Raw genomic sequence first — 16,372 nt, 5'->3', positions numbered from 1 at the left:
CAGAAACCCTCACAGGTACTGCATTTAGCATAAAACAATATGCTCCAATCATAACATGGCAAACTGCAGCCCAACAGGCAACAACAGCTGTCAGTGTGTCAGTGTGCTGACTTGACTATGACTTGCCCTCAAACTGCATGTGATGATCATAAAGTGGGCATGTCTGTAAAGGGGAGACTCGTCAAGGGACCCCTTTAAAAATAGCCATGCCAGTTTTTCCATCGCCAAAATGTAGCGTAAGATTGGAGCGTTATTCAACCTCCTTTGTGATGAGCTAGTATGACATGGTTGGCACCAATGGTACCAATTCCTCAGGTTATCTAGTTTTATATGATGCCAGTATCTTCACTCTACCTATCTTACGTGCATTAGATCAAAAACTGAGTCAAATTGTTGAATTTGACCTTCTGAAGGTCTGAGGACCAAAACATTGTTATTAAACTACTCCAGAACTGCATGCTTTGTGCAAAAACAACTTATTTGTTGCAATCAGATGGAAACATATCAGGATATAATCAGGCAAACTGCACAATCTGACAACCACAGATGGTTTAGGTGTGATCATCATTTCCCCTGGTGCCACTGGTCTTGGTAACCCAACACTGACTCACCCTGCTCCCCTCTGCCATCATTAACCAAACACTCCTGGAGAGTGGAGCCGAGGCCCAACACACACACACACCAGAATGGGATACCCCACACACTGCATAGAGGTCCTGAAACAGCAGCTGTGATCAGCACTGTCAGGTCCATGTTGTCTCCAAGGAGAGCAGGACTGGGTCCAACAACTGTAGGGAGGGTCCACAGAAGAAGCTGTGTTCCCGTGTGTCTGTGATTATCATAGATATAGACTCCTGGTTCTTTGGGGAACAAGATCGCTGGCTGATGAAACAGCAGGAACAGGGGGAGGGGAGTGATTATTATTACAGTGAGAGCCTGGAGGCAAACCAACCACAACATTCACTGTGCTTGAAACCAGGGGAGCAGGTAGAGGGGGGGTTACAGAGAGACAGACAGGTAGAGAGGGTGAGGCAGGTGGAGAGCCAGGTGTTGCTGGGGAGGAAGACCTTTCTCTTCCTCTACCTGAGGCCAACAGGGAGCCTGCTCAAGTCCAGACAGGAGAGGGAACATATTGGGGCTTAGGGCATGTGTGTGTTACAGCAAGTGTGCCTCTAATATGTGTGTGTGAGTGGTATGACATGTTCTAAACCAACAAAGATGCTTCTAACACACACACACACACACACACACACACACACACTTCAAACAATCAAAGATCACGTGAAGTATTTTCAATATCCATCGTACTAGCAGTAATGCAGTGATTCCATGTAATAGGGGAATCCAAAATAATCTGAGAGAGAGATGGAGGATGACCTGAAGAAGTGGCCTCAGATAACCTACACTAGCAGATTTAGCTACGTTATTGACTCCGCTGCTACAGACGGTGAAGACATGAACAATCTGAAAAGCTCTGAGGCAGATCAGGACTTCCACAGTAACAAGGTTTTGTTTTTCTACACACAGATAACCGTACTTAAACTGTTTTTAGTCTAATGCTGCCCTGCACTCCGTGCCATAAACTGCCTTACATTATAAACTGCACAGAAAACAGTGAAAGAAACTGGCTGTCACTAAAGCAACGCTACAATGCTGAGTCCTCCCTACACATGAAATCATATCTGATGATCTCCTGGCTCTGCTGTCAAGCTCCGCAATATCATTTAAGAAAATGCTAATTTAATATTAGTTAAATATCTGTTAAAAATAATGCATGATTTTATGAAATGAAGGTGAATTACTTTTTAAAAGAAGCATTGTTGGCGGTTAGCCGCTATGGTTAGCCGCTATGGTTAGCCACTATGCTATGGTTAGCCTCTATGGTTAGCCACTATGCTATGGTTAGCCGCTATGGTTAGCCACTATGCTATGGTTAGCCTCTATGGTTAGCCACTATGCTATGGTTAGCCTCTATGGTTAGCCTCTATGGTTAGCCACTATGCTATGGTTAGCCTCTATGGTTAGCCACTATGCTATGGTTAGCCGCTATAGTTAGCCGCTATAGTTAGCCGCTATAGTTAGGCGCTATGGTTAGTCTATAGGACTAACTAGCTTACTGCTGCTACCGCCTCCTCACCGGAAGTTACGGCCACAATCATTTCTACAGTAACACCCCCAAGAATACGGTGGATAGGGAAATATTAAGGATATATTGTTTGCCTTGGTGTTGTTGGTGGAGGTTGAGTGGCTTATTCAAACTAATGAACACATGTTATCGTATCCTGATGATAGTCACAATTTCAGACGTCACTTCCTTCTCCTAGCTCTGGACCGGAAAGGGTCTGACGGAGGAGGTGGGCCTGAGCCTGGAGCTCTGTACAATACTTAGTAGGCCTACTGTACAATAGATTATATTGGGAGAAGGGATTTTATAATTATAGAAAGTTATCACAGTAGAATTACACAATTCACATTAGAAAGTTAGCAGGAATGTGGGCTTTACTATGATAGTCCGATGCAGTAGGTTACCAAATCACATTGCAGTAAAAGTTGAACCGGATTCATTTTGTATTTTGCCATTCGTTGAGATAAATGAGGAAGCGGGGTTGGTTTTTATATGAGGTGCTAATGGACTTAAAAGACTAGTTGTTTAAAGGATTAGCACCACAAAGGCAAGGCATGGCAAGTTCACTCAAGTTTATTTGTACAGTACCTTTGAAACACCAAGGCAACTCAAAGTACTTTAGATCTTCTAAATCTACAATTAAAAGATAATGAGAAGGACAATGAAAGGGGCTGATGGAAGCTGTATCTTTCAGTGGAACATGAGCTGTTCATACTATAAGAAGTATGTCATGAAGCCAGTAGAACATTAGTTCCCTGTTAATTATTTCACTGTTCCTCTTTGCCGATGCAGTGTGTCTGTCTTTGGCATACTCTGTCTTGTCAAGTATGTTTCATGAAATTAAGTAATTCTGTCTCTCATGTTGATTTAAATGCTCTTGTGTCAAGGTGCTAATCGTCAGACCTCTTGATAATGATGGGTGTCAGCCGTTACCTGACATGACCTTCCTTGTAATAGTAAGTGTACTTTTGAGTTTAAGTCACATGATTTGGTCTATACGACAGCATACAGCATATAAAAATAAGGGGGGGGGGGGGGGTATTCCGATTAAAACTCACAATTTTTTAGATTAAGTCGTAAATTTACGAGAAAAAAAATCCTTGGATATTCTTGAGATTAAAGTGGTAAATTTACGAGAAAGAATTCACAAATTAACAGGAAAAAAATTTGAATATTCTCTAAGATTATTAAGTCATAAATTTGCAAAAACAATTCCAAAATTGTGCAAAACCATGGTCACACCAACCATTGTCTGAATTTCGTTGTACCTAAGTAGTGTTCCTATGTTAAGGATGTCCTTTGAGCGAGGCAAAGGTCCTGAAAGATACTTAGACACATTTTCTTTCATGTTCTTTCAGTGTTCTTTTACGAACATAAATAAATACTAACATAATTAATATATTTTGCACTCAGGAGCTCATGTTACCGCAGTGTTTAATGGTGGCGTCTGTGGTTTAGTGAGGTTGATCCAACCTTACAAAGTGAAGTGATATAACAACAATATTAGTTTTTTTCTCGGAGATTTGTGAATTTAATCTCAGAGAATTTGTGAGTTTTTTTCTTGCAAATGAATGACTTTATGATCTCAGAGAAAATTCAAAGTTTTTTTTGTAAATTTACCACTTTGATCTGAGAATTTTTTTTTCTCTGATTACCCCACCCCCCCACCCCGTAATTATTATTTTTTACCTACCTTTTTACCTAATGGCCGTAATACGCCATTGTAGGTCTATCACCTTGAGTTTGTGCGTTCATTTTTCACATTTGTCAGTACTACGCGTTGACCAAACCAAATTAAGACTATTTTCTGTAATTGATTATCTTACATGTATCAACAGCAGCCATTAACTTCTTCTGAAAGAGTCCTGATCCTGCCGGGACTGACTGTACCAGCAAGAAGAATGTAGAGAAGAGGGAAATAAACCATTTGCATAAATGTGTAAAACATTAGTCGGATCCTTTATCACCCTGCCACCTCTTTCTCATGTGAAAGCATCAATCATCAGCCTCAAACTGAGTCATTTATGTGCTGCTCTCTTCTCTTCTTCGTGTCACATTCTCATTTGATAAAGAGAAATATCTTTAACGCCTCAGCAAAAAAAGAAGGGGGGTTTCTAACACTCGCCGCTACAGCGGTTTCACGCCACAGAGACATCTCCTTTATCTGCTTTAACAAAGAGAATTCAAATCAGAAGACAGACGGTTATAGATTGCTTCCTCTTTCTCCTGCCGCAGAGATAAACGACAAGGATAAGCATGCTCGCACGCACATTCACACATACACAGAGTTCCTCGTCTCTATTGCCTCGGCCTATTTACTCAGCCCCGCAGCTCCTGTTGTCCCATGATCCTCTGCTGGCTTCCACCCACTCATTTACATACATTTGACAGTTGGTAAAACTATTTTTTTTAGTTCCAACAGGAGCACTTATCAGTTTCAGCTGTCACATCAGTCACTAACTCAGCTGACGAGATGATATGCACTTTAATGAAGGTTGTCAAAGTTAACGCGATAACGGTAACAATCTCAGTTTTATAGCTAGAGTGAAGCTACTCGTATGATATGAAACTAGAAAACCTGATGAAAGTATACTTGGTACCATGTTATACTAGCTTGTTGCAAAGAAGGCTAGATAATGCTTCAAACTTATGCTACATTTTCAAAGGGGTCCCTTGACCTCTGACCTCCAGATATGTGAATGAAAATGGGTTCTATGGGTACCCACGAGTCTCCCCTTTACAGACATGCCCACTTTATATAATATAATTGAATGAAAATATTTGGAATTGTTTTATGTTGTTAATTGATTTCCATTAATATATATATACATATATATATACATATATATATATATGTATATATATATTTGCATAAAGCAGCATATTTGTCCACTCCCATGTTGATAAGAGTATTAACTACTTGAAAAATCTCCCTTTAAGGTACATTTCGAACAGATAAAAAATGTGATTAATTTGCGATTAAATATTTTACTTTTACTTTATTTAACTTTATTTATTTATTTTTTAAAGATCTGAATAAGCCTTTGAACGCTGTGTTTTTCTAGTTGAATCCTTCATGCTCCTCATTAGTGCAGGTTGGGTCTGATCTGGAGAGTTTTAGCGTGAAGGATTAAACAGTTTTAGGAACGCTCCTAAATGTGAACCTCGACCCTTTGAAGCTCGCGACCTCCTCATCCAGGGGTCATAAGGTGACACCCAACACCTTTCCCCTACCCCCACTTCCCCTCCATCTCTGAGAGGCTCGGCATCCCAAACCAAAGGACGTAAAAAAGGCATTTAAACTACAGCAGGTTTATAGATGGGTCACACACCCAGTGAGCAAATACAGACCGCACACACCTCTGAGCTCTACCACTTCCACTGTGACACTCACAAACCAACACAATGTTAAAAACGCATGCAGAGAAAGGTCCTCTACCTGCTCAAACTGCACCATTAACCCCCCCTCATGGTTTAAATTAGCCACATCTTCTTTACCCTCCAGCTCCACTGGCTTCCGCTTGTTATGCTAATGCATGTTATCTGTCGCTTCCACCTCTCCTAATTAATCCCAAACTAAAAGCAGTAAGCACATTTATCAGACATTCCTTCAGGGGGGAGGAGGAGCAGGAGGCGTGGTCCCCTCTTCATTTTAAAACTCTCTCCTTGCCCTTCTCTCTAATCTTATGAAAGAAATAATGAATCTGACTTAAGATCATGAAAGAAGAAATGTTTCTAGAGAAACTTAACATCTGCCTACTTGGTCAATTAAACCTCACAGAGAAACATGAAAGCACAAAATCAAAGGAAAAAAGTGGAATCCCCCAACTTTTATCATTTAATTGCTTCAGTCTCAAATCAAGACAAGCCAGAGGAAAACAAAAGGTGAGAGGAGAGATGGGGTAAAAAAAGTAAAAAAATGATGTCCTAATGTCTGTTCCTAAGCACTTGTCCTTGACCTCGATGGAAAACGTCCTGAGGTCAAGGAAAGATGAGAAGGAGAATTCAGAAGGACTTAGTAAAAGATAACCGTGGTGTTCAGAGAATCCGACCGCTCTTTCACTAGAAGCTCAGTAATTATGATGCGACAGCGGCGGATGTTAGTGACGCAGGTCTGCCGTGGTGAAACTACAATGTTCCAAAGATGGACTACAAAAGACAGGCTGCTTCACAGATACCACAGGTCCTCCTGCTGCTGGAATACTTTACATCAACATATAATAAAGGATTATCTGACCTAACGTGGACAATCGGTGACAAATATCACTTCATTACCAAAGTTGGAACTGAAATAAATAAAGGAATAGCCTACAGGCTACCAGTCACAAAAGGCCTATAAAAATGCAAGTCCAAAAGTTGATATGATAAATATTGAGTTAATTTTAGAGTTCTGGAGAAGGGGCAGAACCATTAAATGTATACTTCCTACTCCTTTTCGGACGTAATATTTATTTATGTTGTTTATTTGTTTATTGACAGTTTGCTGTGTGTTTACTGTTACATTTTATTTGTTATTATTTTTTTTACTTATTTGTTGTTGGTTCAAAATAAATAATTCTAAATAAAGTGAAACGGAATGGTTTCCACTGCCCACTCATATTTATATATGACTGTATGAAAATAAGTGTTGTATGCTAAAGGAGATAACAAAGGAAGCACCGAAGCACCTTTCCTTAGTATTTAGAGGATTCAAACAGCTCTTATCATGGCTGTTACTGAGATATTTCCGGGTCATTTCACTCTGTTAGGAACCTTCCTGAGAGGAAAAGACTTTTTCGACTGCAGCCAGAGTCCTGCATTGTAAAAGAGAAAAAGAAAGCGGGAGAGAGGCAAGGTGAGGAGAGGGACAGTTTGTGTTAATCCTCACCTAAGGGCTGGGGGAGTTTAATGTGAAGTACTGAGTTTATGTGGAGCTAGAGGGCAAAGGTCGAAAGTCTGGAGGACAGGAAATTAGCCACACCTCAGGATTTATGAAAAAGGCTGCTTGAAGCACTCGAGAGGACTACAAGCATGTCTGTCTGTGTGTAACCAGTTCAGTGAGACTATAAAGCTTTTGTTTCAAATGTCAAATATTGCACAAGAAGCTGGTTTGATAAAAGGTCCCATGTTAATGATAGCTAGCTGGATATAAATTGAGGAGATAAGTCATTCCTTTGTCTCACCCAGTTTATCCTTCACTCACTTATTCATCCAACCAGCAGTTCATCTTCATATCAAGCTTATTCCCTCCCCCTTTCTTTCCACCCCCCATCCTTCTCTCGCAACACGGTGGGGCTCTGCTTGGCATTCATCCATTTCCGTCTGTCAATTAGAAAGGAACCAAATCCCTCTCCATCTCTGTGACAGGACAAAGACCCGGGACACTCTGGGAAGTCCCACAGACACATGAATACTCAATCTTCTCCCTTTACTACATGCTGTGGCCAGTATATTAGTATATAACACCAACAGAGATACATGCATCTCACTTCTATTCTCCAACATTTAGGATGAGTTGGTGCATCAGCAGTGTGATGTATTCCACAAAGCTCAGTTACATCACATCCTTTGTAGCAGTACAAGTCTGTGCAATATCATTCTGTGAAATAGAGTTTTATTGAGACATTACGCCTTAGGCAGGATGATGTTTCAACTGTTTAGCAGTTCACTTTGTTTAATAGTCAACCAGGAACAGAAACGGTGTCATTTGAACCAATGCTCTCCACATCCGCTGCTATCTTATGTGCAAAGCTGTGATATTTAACTTTTTTTATGCATCTTTACACTCATAAACATGCCATTTTAATTCTCCAGACAATACATTTCATTATTCTGTTCACATGTCTTTCAACTGCAAACTCACAGGCTAACTTTATTTACTGTATAAGCCTAAACACCCACAACTGATCAAACACAAACAAGTTCATCATGTTCAATAGAATGCTCCGGAAAAGTATGTTTAAATATGTAAATGAGTAATTATCTTGCGCTAACCTTCGGTGAATTTAGGAGAAATCTACAGATGTAAATAGACAAAGTAGTAAAATAAACACCTAAATGTGTATTTTGGATGTTTTCTTTCCACTAGTCTGACTGTTTTGGAAGCAAAATAAACCCAAATCTCAAAATGAAATGCTGCAGGAATTAGTCCTAAAACCCAGAAATGAGTTAGCATAGTAGCACTTCCGGGTTCCCTTGTCTGGAAGTCAATGTGCTTTTTTAATGGGTTTTTAGTTAGATGCCTGAAATAAGATCTGTAGTTAACACAAGTTGAATTTTTCTATGACATAAAATACGTCAGTAAATATCCCACTCGGAAATTTTGAAGATTTTAGGCTTCTTAAAAAAGACAGTTGATAACAAGTGGCTAAATAAGACTACTAAACGTCATCACGGCTAACACTAGTCAGCCTCTAGCTCAGTGGTGATGATATAAACCGTGACCGTGGTGTAGTTGTTTTATAGCCTAATATTAGCTTTTTATTTCTAGTGATTGCATTTACGCTTCAAAAATCATAAAAGTGGTGTTTATTTGTGGAGATTGTCTTGCTGAACAAAGCGTGTAATGCCGGGTACACACGACATGAGAATCCAGCTGATTTCGGGCCTGGTTCCCTCCTCCTGGTTCCCTCCTCCTGGTTCCCTCCTCCCGACAATCGTCAGCAAAACTGAACATTTTTTTGATGGTTGTAAAGATTATCGTTCCAGATACTCCAGATACAGTGTTTTTTTACATCCCCCGATCGGCTCGGAAGTCCATCCTAGCCACACCGATTTCAAATCACAAATATTAAACATGTTCAATAATTACAATGGGATATCCTGTTGAGTGTGGGGGGAACCCCGAGGACAGCCGATGACGCAGTCACGTGGGAAAGAACGATAGCCAATTGAGAACCAAGCTGACTGAAGAAGGAAGAACAACCGCCGTCATGAGCTAATGCATGAGCTAATGCAAAACGCGAAGCATAAAGTAAGATGGAGCTCAGAAATGGAGGACCAACTTGTTAATTTGTGGCAACAATATGAGTGTTTATTCAACGTGTCTCTATGACTTCATCCATCCATCCTTCGTGAATGTTCAGTACAAAGTAAAAACTAACATGGCTAATTCTTCCTGTCGTCCGCCATGTTTGTTGACACTAAAGTCACGTTTGATCACGAGAGATTTAGCGATATTTCCGTTTTTTATTGGGGACTCTTGTTGTTGATGAATGAATCTGTTAGTGTGTGGTGTGCTGTTTTGGCTGAACCGTTGCTCATCACACACTACCGGAACAAAACTGTTCAATTGAACATAACATGTCATTATGTGTGGGCTCTCTCACATTTTCAATATCTGTTAAGATTTGAAAACTCTTTTAGTGACGGCCAGCCTTAAGTATCATAAACATGTGTTTGCCACAGAGCTTATTTTTTTTACAATAATCCAAAATCCCATGGAACAATCCCATTGGATTTTTGTCGAGGGACCCAGTGCGATGCTAACTTGTAAATAGCCTGGGTTAAACTACAAACATACATCATCCCTGTAGCACTCTATCGGTGGTGTATAAAGGTATTCAGGGAACTGTAGGTAGCAGTAGTCCAATACATTGAAAGATCACCATGCTCACCGTTGGTTATTGCATTTAAAATGGCAAAAACTGCAATTCCAACTGAAGGTAAACTGGTTCGCAATAAAAAAGTCTTGTGAAATTGACATTTGCTGCATCTTTTGTACCTGTTACTCTTCTGCATTACAAACCAATAATGCAAATGGGAACCAACTGGAATTAGTAGAAGTAGACAAACTAAGCTGAGGGAAATTTGTCACTCCAAAAGGTAAAGTGCAACACTGAATCACAAAATGACTCCTGAAATGAACTGAACATCACAAATGGATCATTTCAAAGTGTAAGGGAAAAAGACTCACCTGTCAGCATCTCCCTGTCCTGACGACGTGTTCCGATGGAGTGTGTCTCGAACGCCGGCTATGCTGTCTGGCAGGCGGTTCAGACGCCGCGTGTACAGACCCAAACCTCCGTCAGTCATATAGCTGCAAAACACAACAAAGCGCATCAGATGTCATCTCCATGAAGCAGTTCTGAGGCACACAATTAAAGGGCTCAGAGAGGATGATTTGATGTTGTGCAGTACCACACTTTGTCTAAGACTTTGGCCGGCGTTAACACACTCTTCTTTTTCTTCTTCTCAGAGCTGCTTTCGTTGTTTGTTTTGAGCCATCTAGTTTTCGGGCCGAGGCAAAGCTCTCATCAATCAGGGCCAAACGGTTGGCAAACACAACCACTGAAGACAGCAAACTGTCTGACTGAAGACATTTGTCTCATGTGACCGGCGGTAAACAACAGTGGTCTGTAAAATCAGTAGAGGATGAGTCTGTTCTTATTGCATTCATCACCTACAGAGTCCATCATCAACTCCTGGCTGGCTTATTATGATTGAATGAGTAGCTGGACGTTAAAAGAAGCTCAAAATACACTATATATGTAAGCGCAGGCTAAGTAGGCCATTCATTTCATTTCATAACGGAAAATTAGATTTGAATGGACTGGATTTATTAGTTGTTGGAGTCGGAGGCTGACCGTTAGCAGCAGCTACAGTCTGAAGCTGCTCAACACAAACATTCCTATTCAAACTAAAATAACAACAGATAATTCCCCAAATATTGACCTGTGGAGGAGATTCCTAATGGAACTCAATATTGACTCATTTAACCCCGGTGTAATTTAATGAAATGTTTGCTGATTTAAAGTTGAGGCTGGACCGTTGACATGCTGAATGCTCTCTGTGTGGGGCTGTGATGAAAAATAAGCCCCAGCAAGAGTTCAACCACTAAAACACTTTCTGTGTTATCTGTGTGTGGATCTCACTAAGAGGCAACCCAGCACACACTCACACAAACACACATCAATACCTACATGTATATACAGTACACACAGTGTTTCCTATAGACAGAGCTCCTTTGTGTAACCTGCAGTCAAACTGAATCAGCATCTGAGCTGCGACATGGAAACATAACGGCAACCAGAAGTCACTCAGCGGAGCAAACCTGTACAGATGCTGAACAAACTGCAGATGTTATAATGTTTATAGCTGCAACTATGATCAGGAATTCATTTAATGGAAAATGAAGTTGCAATTAGGGCTGGAACTAACGATTATTTTCATTGTTGATTAATCTGTCGGTTATTTTCTGGATTAATTGATTTGTTGTTTGGTCTATAAAATGGTGAAAAATGTCCATCAGTGTTTCTCAAAGCCCAAGATGACGTCCTCAAATGTCTTGTTTTGTCCACAACTCAAAGATATTCAGTTTACTGTCATAGAGGAGGAAAGAAACCAGAAAATATTCACATTTAAGAGGCTAGAATCAGAGAATTTAGCCTTTTTTTTTACTCAATATTAGTCAAACCGATTAATCAATTAGCAAAATAGTAGCTTAATAGTTGACAACTAATCAGTTAATGGGATAATCGTTGCAGTTCTAGTTGCAATAATGAAGTTTTCCGTGTCCAATCAGGGGCACAGAACAAGCTGGAAAGCTGCTACGTATAGATGTTTCATTTCATCCCAGTTAGTTATTCACTTGGTCTGTTGAATTTTGTTTTGAACTCAACACAGCTGCTGCTGGAATTCGGGTTGATGAGAGCCAAGTTTGCAGGCTGGAAAACCAAAACAATACGCTAAAAGAAGCAAAAAGAGCTCTGTACAGCTGAGGGCAACTGCAGCGAAGGGTGATATACAGTAAGTAGTGGATAATGTACAGCAAGCCGGTCATGTGGTGAAATAAACCCTGACAGGGCGATGCGGCACCCTGACACATAGTAGAGGGGTAATGCACCGCCCTGAAGGGGTTTAATCACAACAATGACCTGCTAGCTGTACATTATCCTGCTCATTACACAGCTACTTACTGAAGAAATCAATAATTTGACACAAAAATGGTCCTCCAGAGTCCGACATCAGAGCTGCGCCCATAGCAACGGTCTGTTATACATAGCAACAGTCTGTTATACACAGCAACGAACTGTTATACATAGCAACGGTCCGTTATACATAACAACGGTCTGTTATACATAGCAACGGTCTGTTATACACAGCAATGTACTGTTATACATAGCAACGGACTGTTATACATAACAACGGTCTGTTATACATAGCAACGGTCTGTTATACACAACAACGGTCTGTTATACATAACAACGGTCTGTTATACATGGCAACGGTCTGTTATACATAGCAACGGACTGTTATACATAGCAACGGACTGTTATATATAACAACGGTCTGTTATACATAGCAACGGTCTGTTATACACAGCAACGGTCTGTTATACATAGCAACGGTCTGTTATACATAGCAACGGCCTGTTATACATAACAACGGTCTGTTATACACAGCAACAGACTGTTATACATAGCAACGGACTGTTATACATAGCAACGGTCTGTTATACATAGCAACGGTCCATTAAACACAGCAGCGGTTTGCTATAAAGAAATAACAGACCGTAGAATGCCATGATTGATCAATCAGAATCAAGTATGCAACAAAGTCTTGTAATAAAACAGACATAAAGCAGACTGGGATTGATTTTTTTGTACCCAGCAGTATGTGAATACTGCTTTAGCAGCACAGCTGAAAGTACCAGATGATGTACGTTTTAACCAGACCATGAATAAAAGCTGTGGCTACTCTCTCCATTACCCATTACCCCGAGTCCAAACTAAACATGGACAGTCAGCATTTTGTTACCATGCACCACAGAGCTGGAACAAACATCCTGAAGAGAGAGGACATGTCTTTATGTCTTTATGAATCTTAAGGTGACTGCAGGCAAAACATTGCATTTTTCATGCACTGGTTATTTTTGAGATTTTGGGTTATTTTGCTTCCATAACATGTCTTCTTTCAGTGTAGTGGAAAGAAAACATCTCAAATATATATTTAGATGTTTATTTTACTACTTTGTCTATTTGTATCTGTAAATTTCTCCTAAATTCAACCAAAAGTTAGCATTAGATAATGCCTCATTTGCATATTTAAATATATTAAAAATACATTTTGAGAAAACTTCTAATACAAAAAACAGTTGTCTTAATGTCAGTAATCAACTAAGGCAGTTCCATGGTGATATCTGTTCATTTTTCCCCTTATTCATCTGTAGTGTCTTCAGAACAAACGGAATTTTACAATCCATATCTTTAAAGGCTGTTTCCTCAAAGTGAGTTTTTTCTCAGACTCTGAGCCAGAGATCTCCACTTCAGCAGCACGCACACCCACCAAACTTTACACTTACATTCCTATCTGTATCCTTAAGGTTATTACTGAGGGGTTTGTCTATATATCACTCATAGCCTGATTTATACAACATTTTAGTCATAAAAACATGACAAAAATGTATTATTTTATGACTGTTGATGGTATTTTCTGGTGGAGTGATACAAAGAGATTCCCTCTGTAAAAACCTTTGACTCTAATATGTCAACAAAAGGAAACAAGAATTTTGAATCTGGCTTTATCCAATGTTCAGATTTTTGTTCTGGAAATGAATGCAAATTATCACATATTTAATAAGATAATACCTCAGTTGCAAATTTAAACATACATTTACAGAAAACTTGTAATGCAAAAAAAAATAATTGTCTTAATGTAATTAATCAACTGTGGAATTATCATGGTGATATCTATTAGTTAAACATGTTTACCCGATTCACATGTAGTGCCTTCTCTTATTCATCTTATGCTGTAGCTTTTATCTGTTTTTAAGATATTATGTCAAGCAAAGATGACCACCACCGACGTTAAATGACCCATGGACCACCAGTCACCGATATAAGACTTGTTCTGAAGCGTATTTTCACAATAAGAGAGACAAAGAAGATAGGTGAATAATGACAGAGGACACACTCTGAGGGGGGGTTAGCTGTCCTTTATGGGAAGCATCCATCATCTAAAAGTCACCCTGAAGATGGCCGGGCAGTCACACACATATTAATCCTTCACACTAATGAGTAACCGAGCCTCCCTGTCCTCCTGTTCCTGATGCTTGTTAACCTGTAACCTCCTGCAGCGGGACGAACGTGTCCAAACAAGGCAGTTTACGGGCTGACACCGGTTTACACAGCCGTGCAACTAACACAAGCAAAAGTTCTTAAGTAAATGAAGCTGCAGAAATATTTGACTTACTAAGAATGCATGCACTGTGGTACTGACAGCAGGAAATTCACTAAATGTCACGCTCTGGGAAAAAAACAATCTCCTCTCGAGCTTCTGATTTCAAACACTGTGACGTACCTTTCTGCCTCAAACATGGAAACACACTGTAGTCCAAAGCAAAATAAACACGTCCAGGTGACGGTTGATCCCCGTTGATCAAAATCTCCAAAGCAAAGGTGTCAGTTTTCAACCGTCTGGCTTCTGTCTGTTATCAGGTCTGAGCCTGTTGTGTGAATAATATCAACAGGTGAGAGCGTGTTTGATCATGGTGATATCAGAAGTGAGTGAGCGCTATCAGTGTGTGCATGTGTAGCCTGAACGTGTGTGTGTGCTGCTCTGTGGAAGCTCAGTGTTGGTATGCAGCCTATCCGCTCAGCTCCACATGCTTTTCCCTCCTGAGTGGAGGAGGGATGGGAAGAAGGGAGGGAAGGGAGGGAAGGGGGGAGGGCAGAGGGGTAGATCAGGAAACATACCCCCGAGCAGAGGGGGGGGGGAGTCCTTGTCTCCAAGGGCCAGAGAAGCCGAAGGGCGTTGGAGAGAGGAGGGGGTTGGAGACTGAAGAAAACAGATGCAGATATTAAATGTGGTGTCATCAGTCATGTTGTCTCTGTTGTAAGGTTAAATATATGAATTACAGATGATAGATGCTCATCTGATCTCAGTTGTTAGACTGCTTATGAATGTCTAGAGCTCTAACTCATCATTGTTTTTATTAAGGATTCATCCCTCAGGTGTGGTTTTGTTTAGCTGATTAATCATTTTGTCTATAAAATGTGAAATAGTGGGAAAATAGTGAAAAATTATCACTACTTCTCAGAACTGAAGGTGACGTCTTGACATTGCTTGTCTGGCCTGACCAACAGTAAAAAAAAAACAAAATTAGAACATAGCACTGCATATAGTATGGATATTAAGGCCATCAAAGTTAACGCAATAACGCATTAATGCAAATTTGTTTCAACAACACTAATTTCTATAATGCATTAACGCGACTTGTGATTTTTAGGTTGTAGCGGCTCAGTTTTAAAGCTAGAGTGAAGATGCTGGTACCATATGGAAACTAGAAAACCAAAGGAATGTCATACCATGTCAGACTAGCTTGTCGGGAAGGAGGCTAAATAACGCTACAAATCTACGCTACATTTTGTCGAGGAAAAACTGTCATGTTCATTTTCAAAGGGGTCCCTTGACCTCTGACCTCCAGATCAGTGAATGTAAATGGGTTCTATGGGTACCCACGAGTCTCCCCTTTACAGACATGCCCACTTTATGATAATCACATGCAGTTTGGGGCAAGTCATAGTCAAGTCAGCACACTGACACACTGACAGCTGTTGTTGCCTGTTGGGCTGCAGTTTGCCATGTTATGATTGGAGCATATTGTTTTATGCTAAATGCAGAACCTGTGAGGGTTTCTGGATAATATCTGTCATTTTTTTGTGTTGGTAATTGATTTACAATAATAAATATATACATACATTTGCATAAAGCAGCAGATTTGTCCACTCACATGTTGATAAGAGGATTAAATACTTGACTAATCTCCCTTTAAGGTTCATTTTGAACAGACAAAAAAATTTGTGATTAATTTGGGATTAATCACGATTAACTATGAACAATCATGTGCTTTATCACAATTAAATATTTGAATTGAATGACAGCCCCAATAGATAGATAGATATATATATAGATAGATAGATAGATAGATAGATAGATAGATAGATAGATAGATATCTGTCTCTGAAATGTCTACGTCCACCAAAAGGAAGGTGAATTTAACTTGGTGCTAACAGCATTGAAAACTGTCTCTATCCGGACATCTGGAACATTGATAGGGATTATTTCAAGTAGCTTAGAACAGGAGGGACAGAGACATTGCCTCTGAAAAGAGATGATACGCTTCCATGTTCTCAATGTAACTGTATTAATGCTGTAAGTACCACAAATCAAATTCCACTCATCTCCATTGTGTTGAGGTGAATGCCTGCATTAGAGATACAGATATCCCAATACCGGGACAAATGAAACCAGAACTATCGGCATGGC

The 16,372-nt window shown here is 40.0% G+C and overlaps 1 protein-coding gene across 1 annotated transcript in view; it reads right to left on the bottom strand.

Moving 5' to 3' along the window:
- nav2a (neuron navigator 2a) overlaps positions 1 to 16,372 on the bottom strand; it is a 412,350-nt gene that overhangs the window by 76,323 nt on the left and 319,655 nt on the right. The window contains 1 exon segment of the mRNA XM_037796117.1: positions 10,020 to 10,142. Within this exon segment, the coding sequence (XP_037652045.1) occupies positions 10,020 to 10,142 (123 nt within the window).

Source organism: Sebastes umbrosus, chromosome 2 (assembly GCF_015220745.1).
Source record: "Sebastes umbrosus isolate fSebUmb1 chromosome 2, fSebUmb1.pri, whole genome shotgun sequence".
In the NCBI taxonomy this organism is placed as follows: domain Eukaryota; kingdom Metazoa; phylum Chordata; class Actinopteri; order Perciformes; family Sebastidae; genus Sebastes; species Sebastes umbrosus.
The sequence above is the reverse complement of the archived record's forward strand: the minus strand, read 5'-3'. Positions and strand labels throughout refer to the sequence as shown.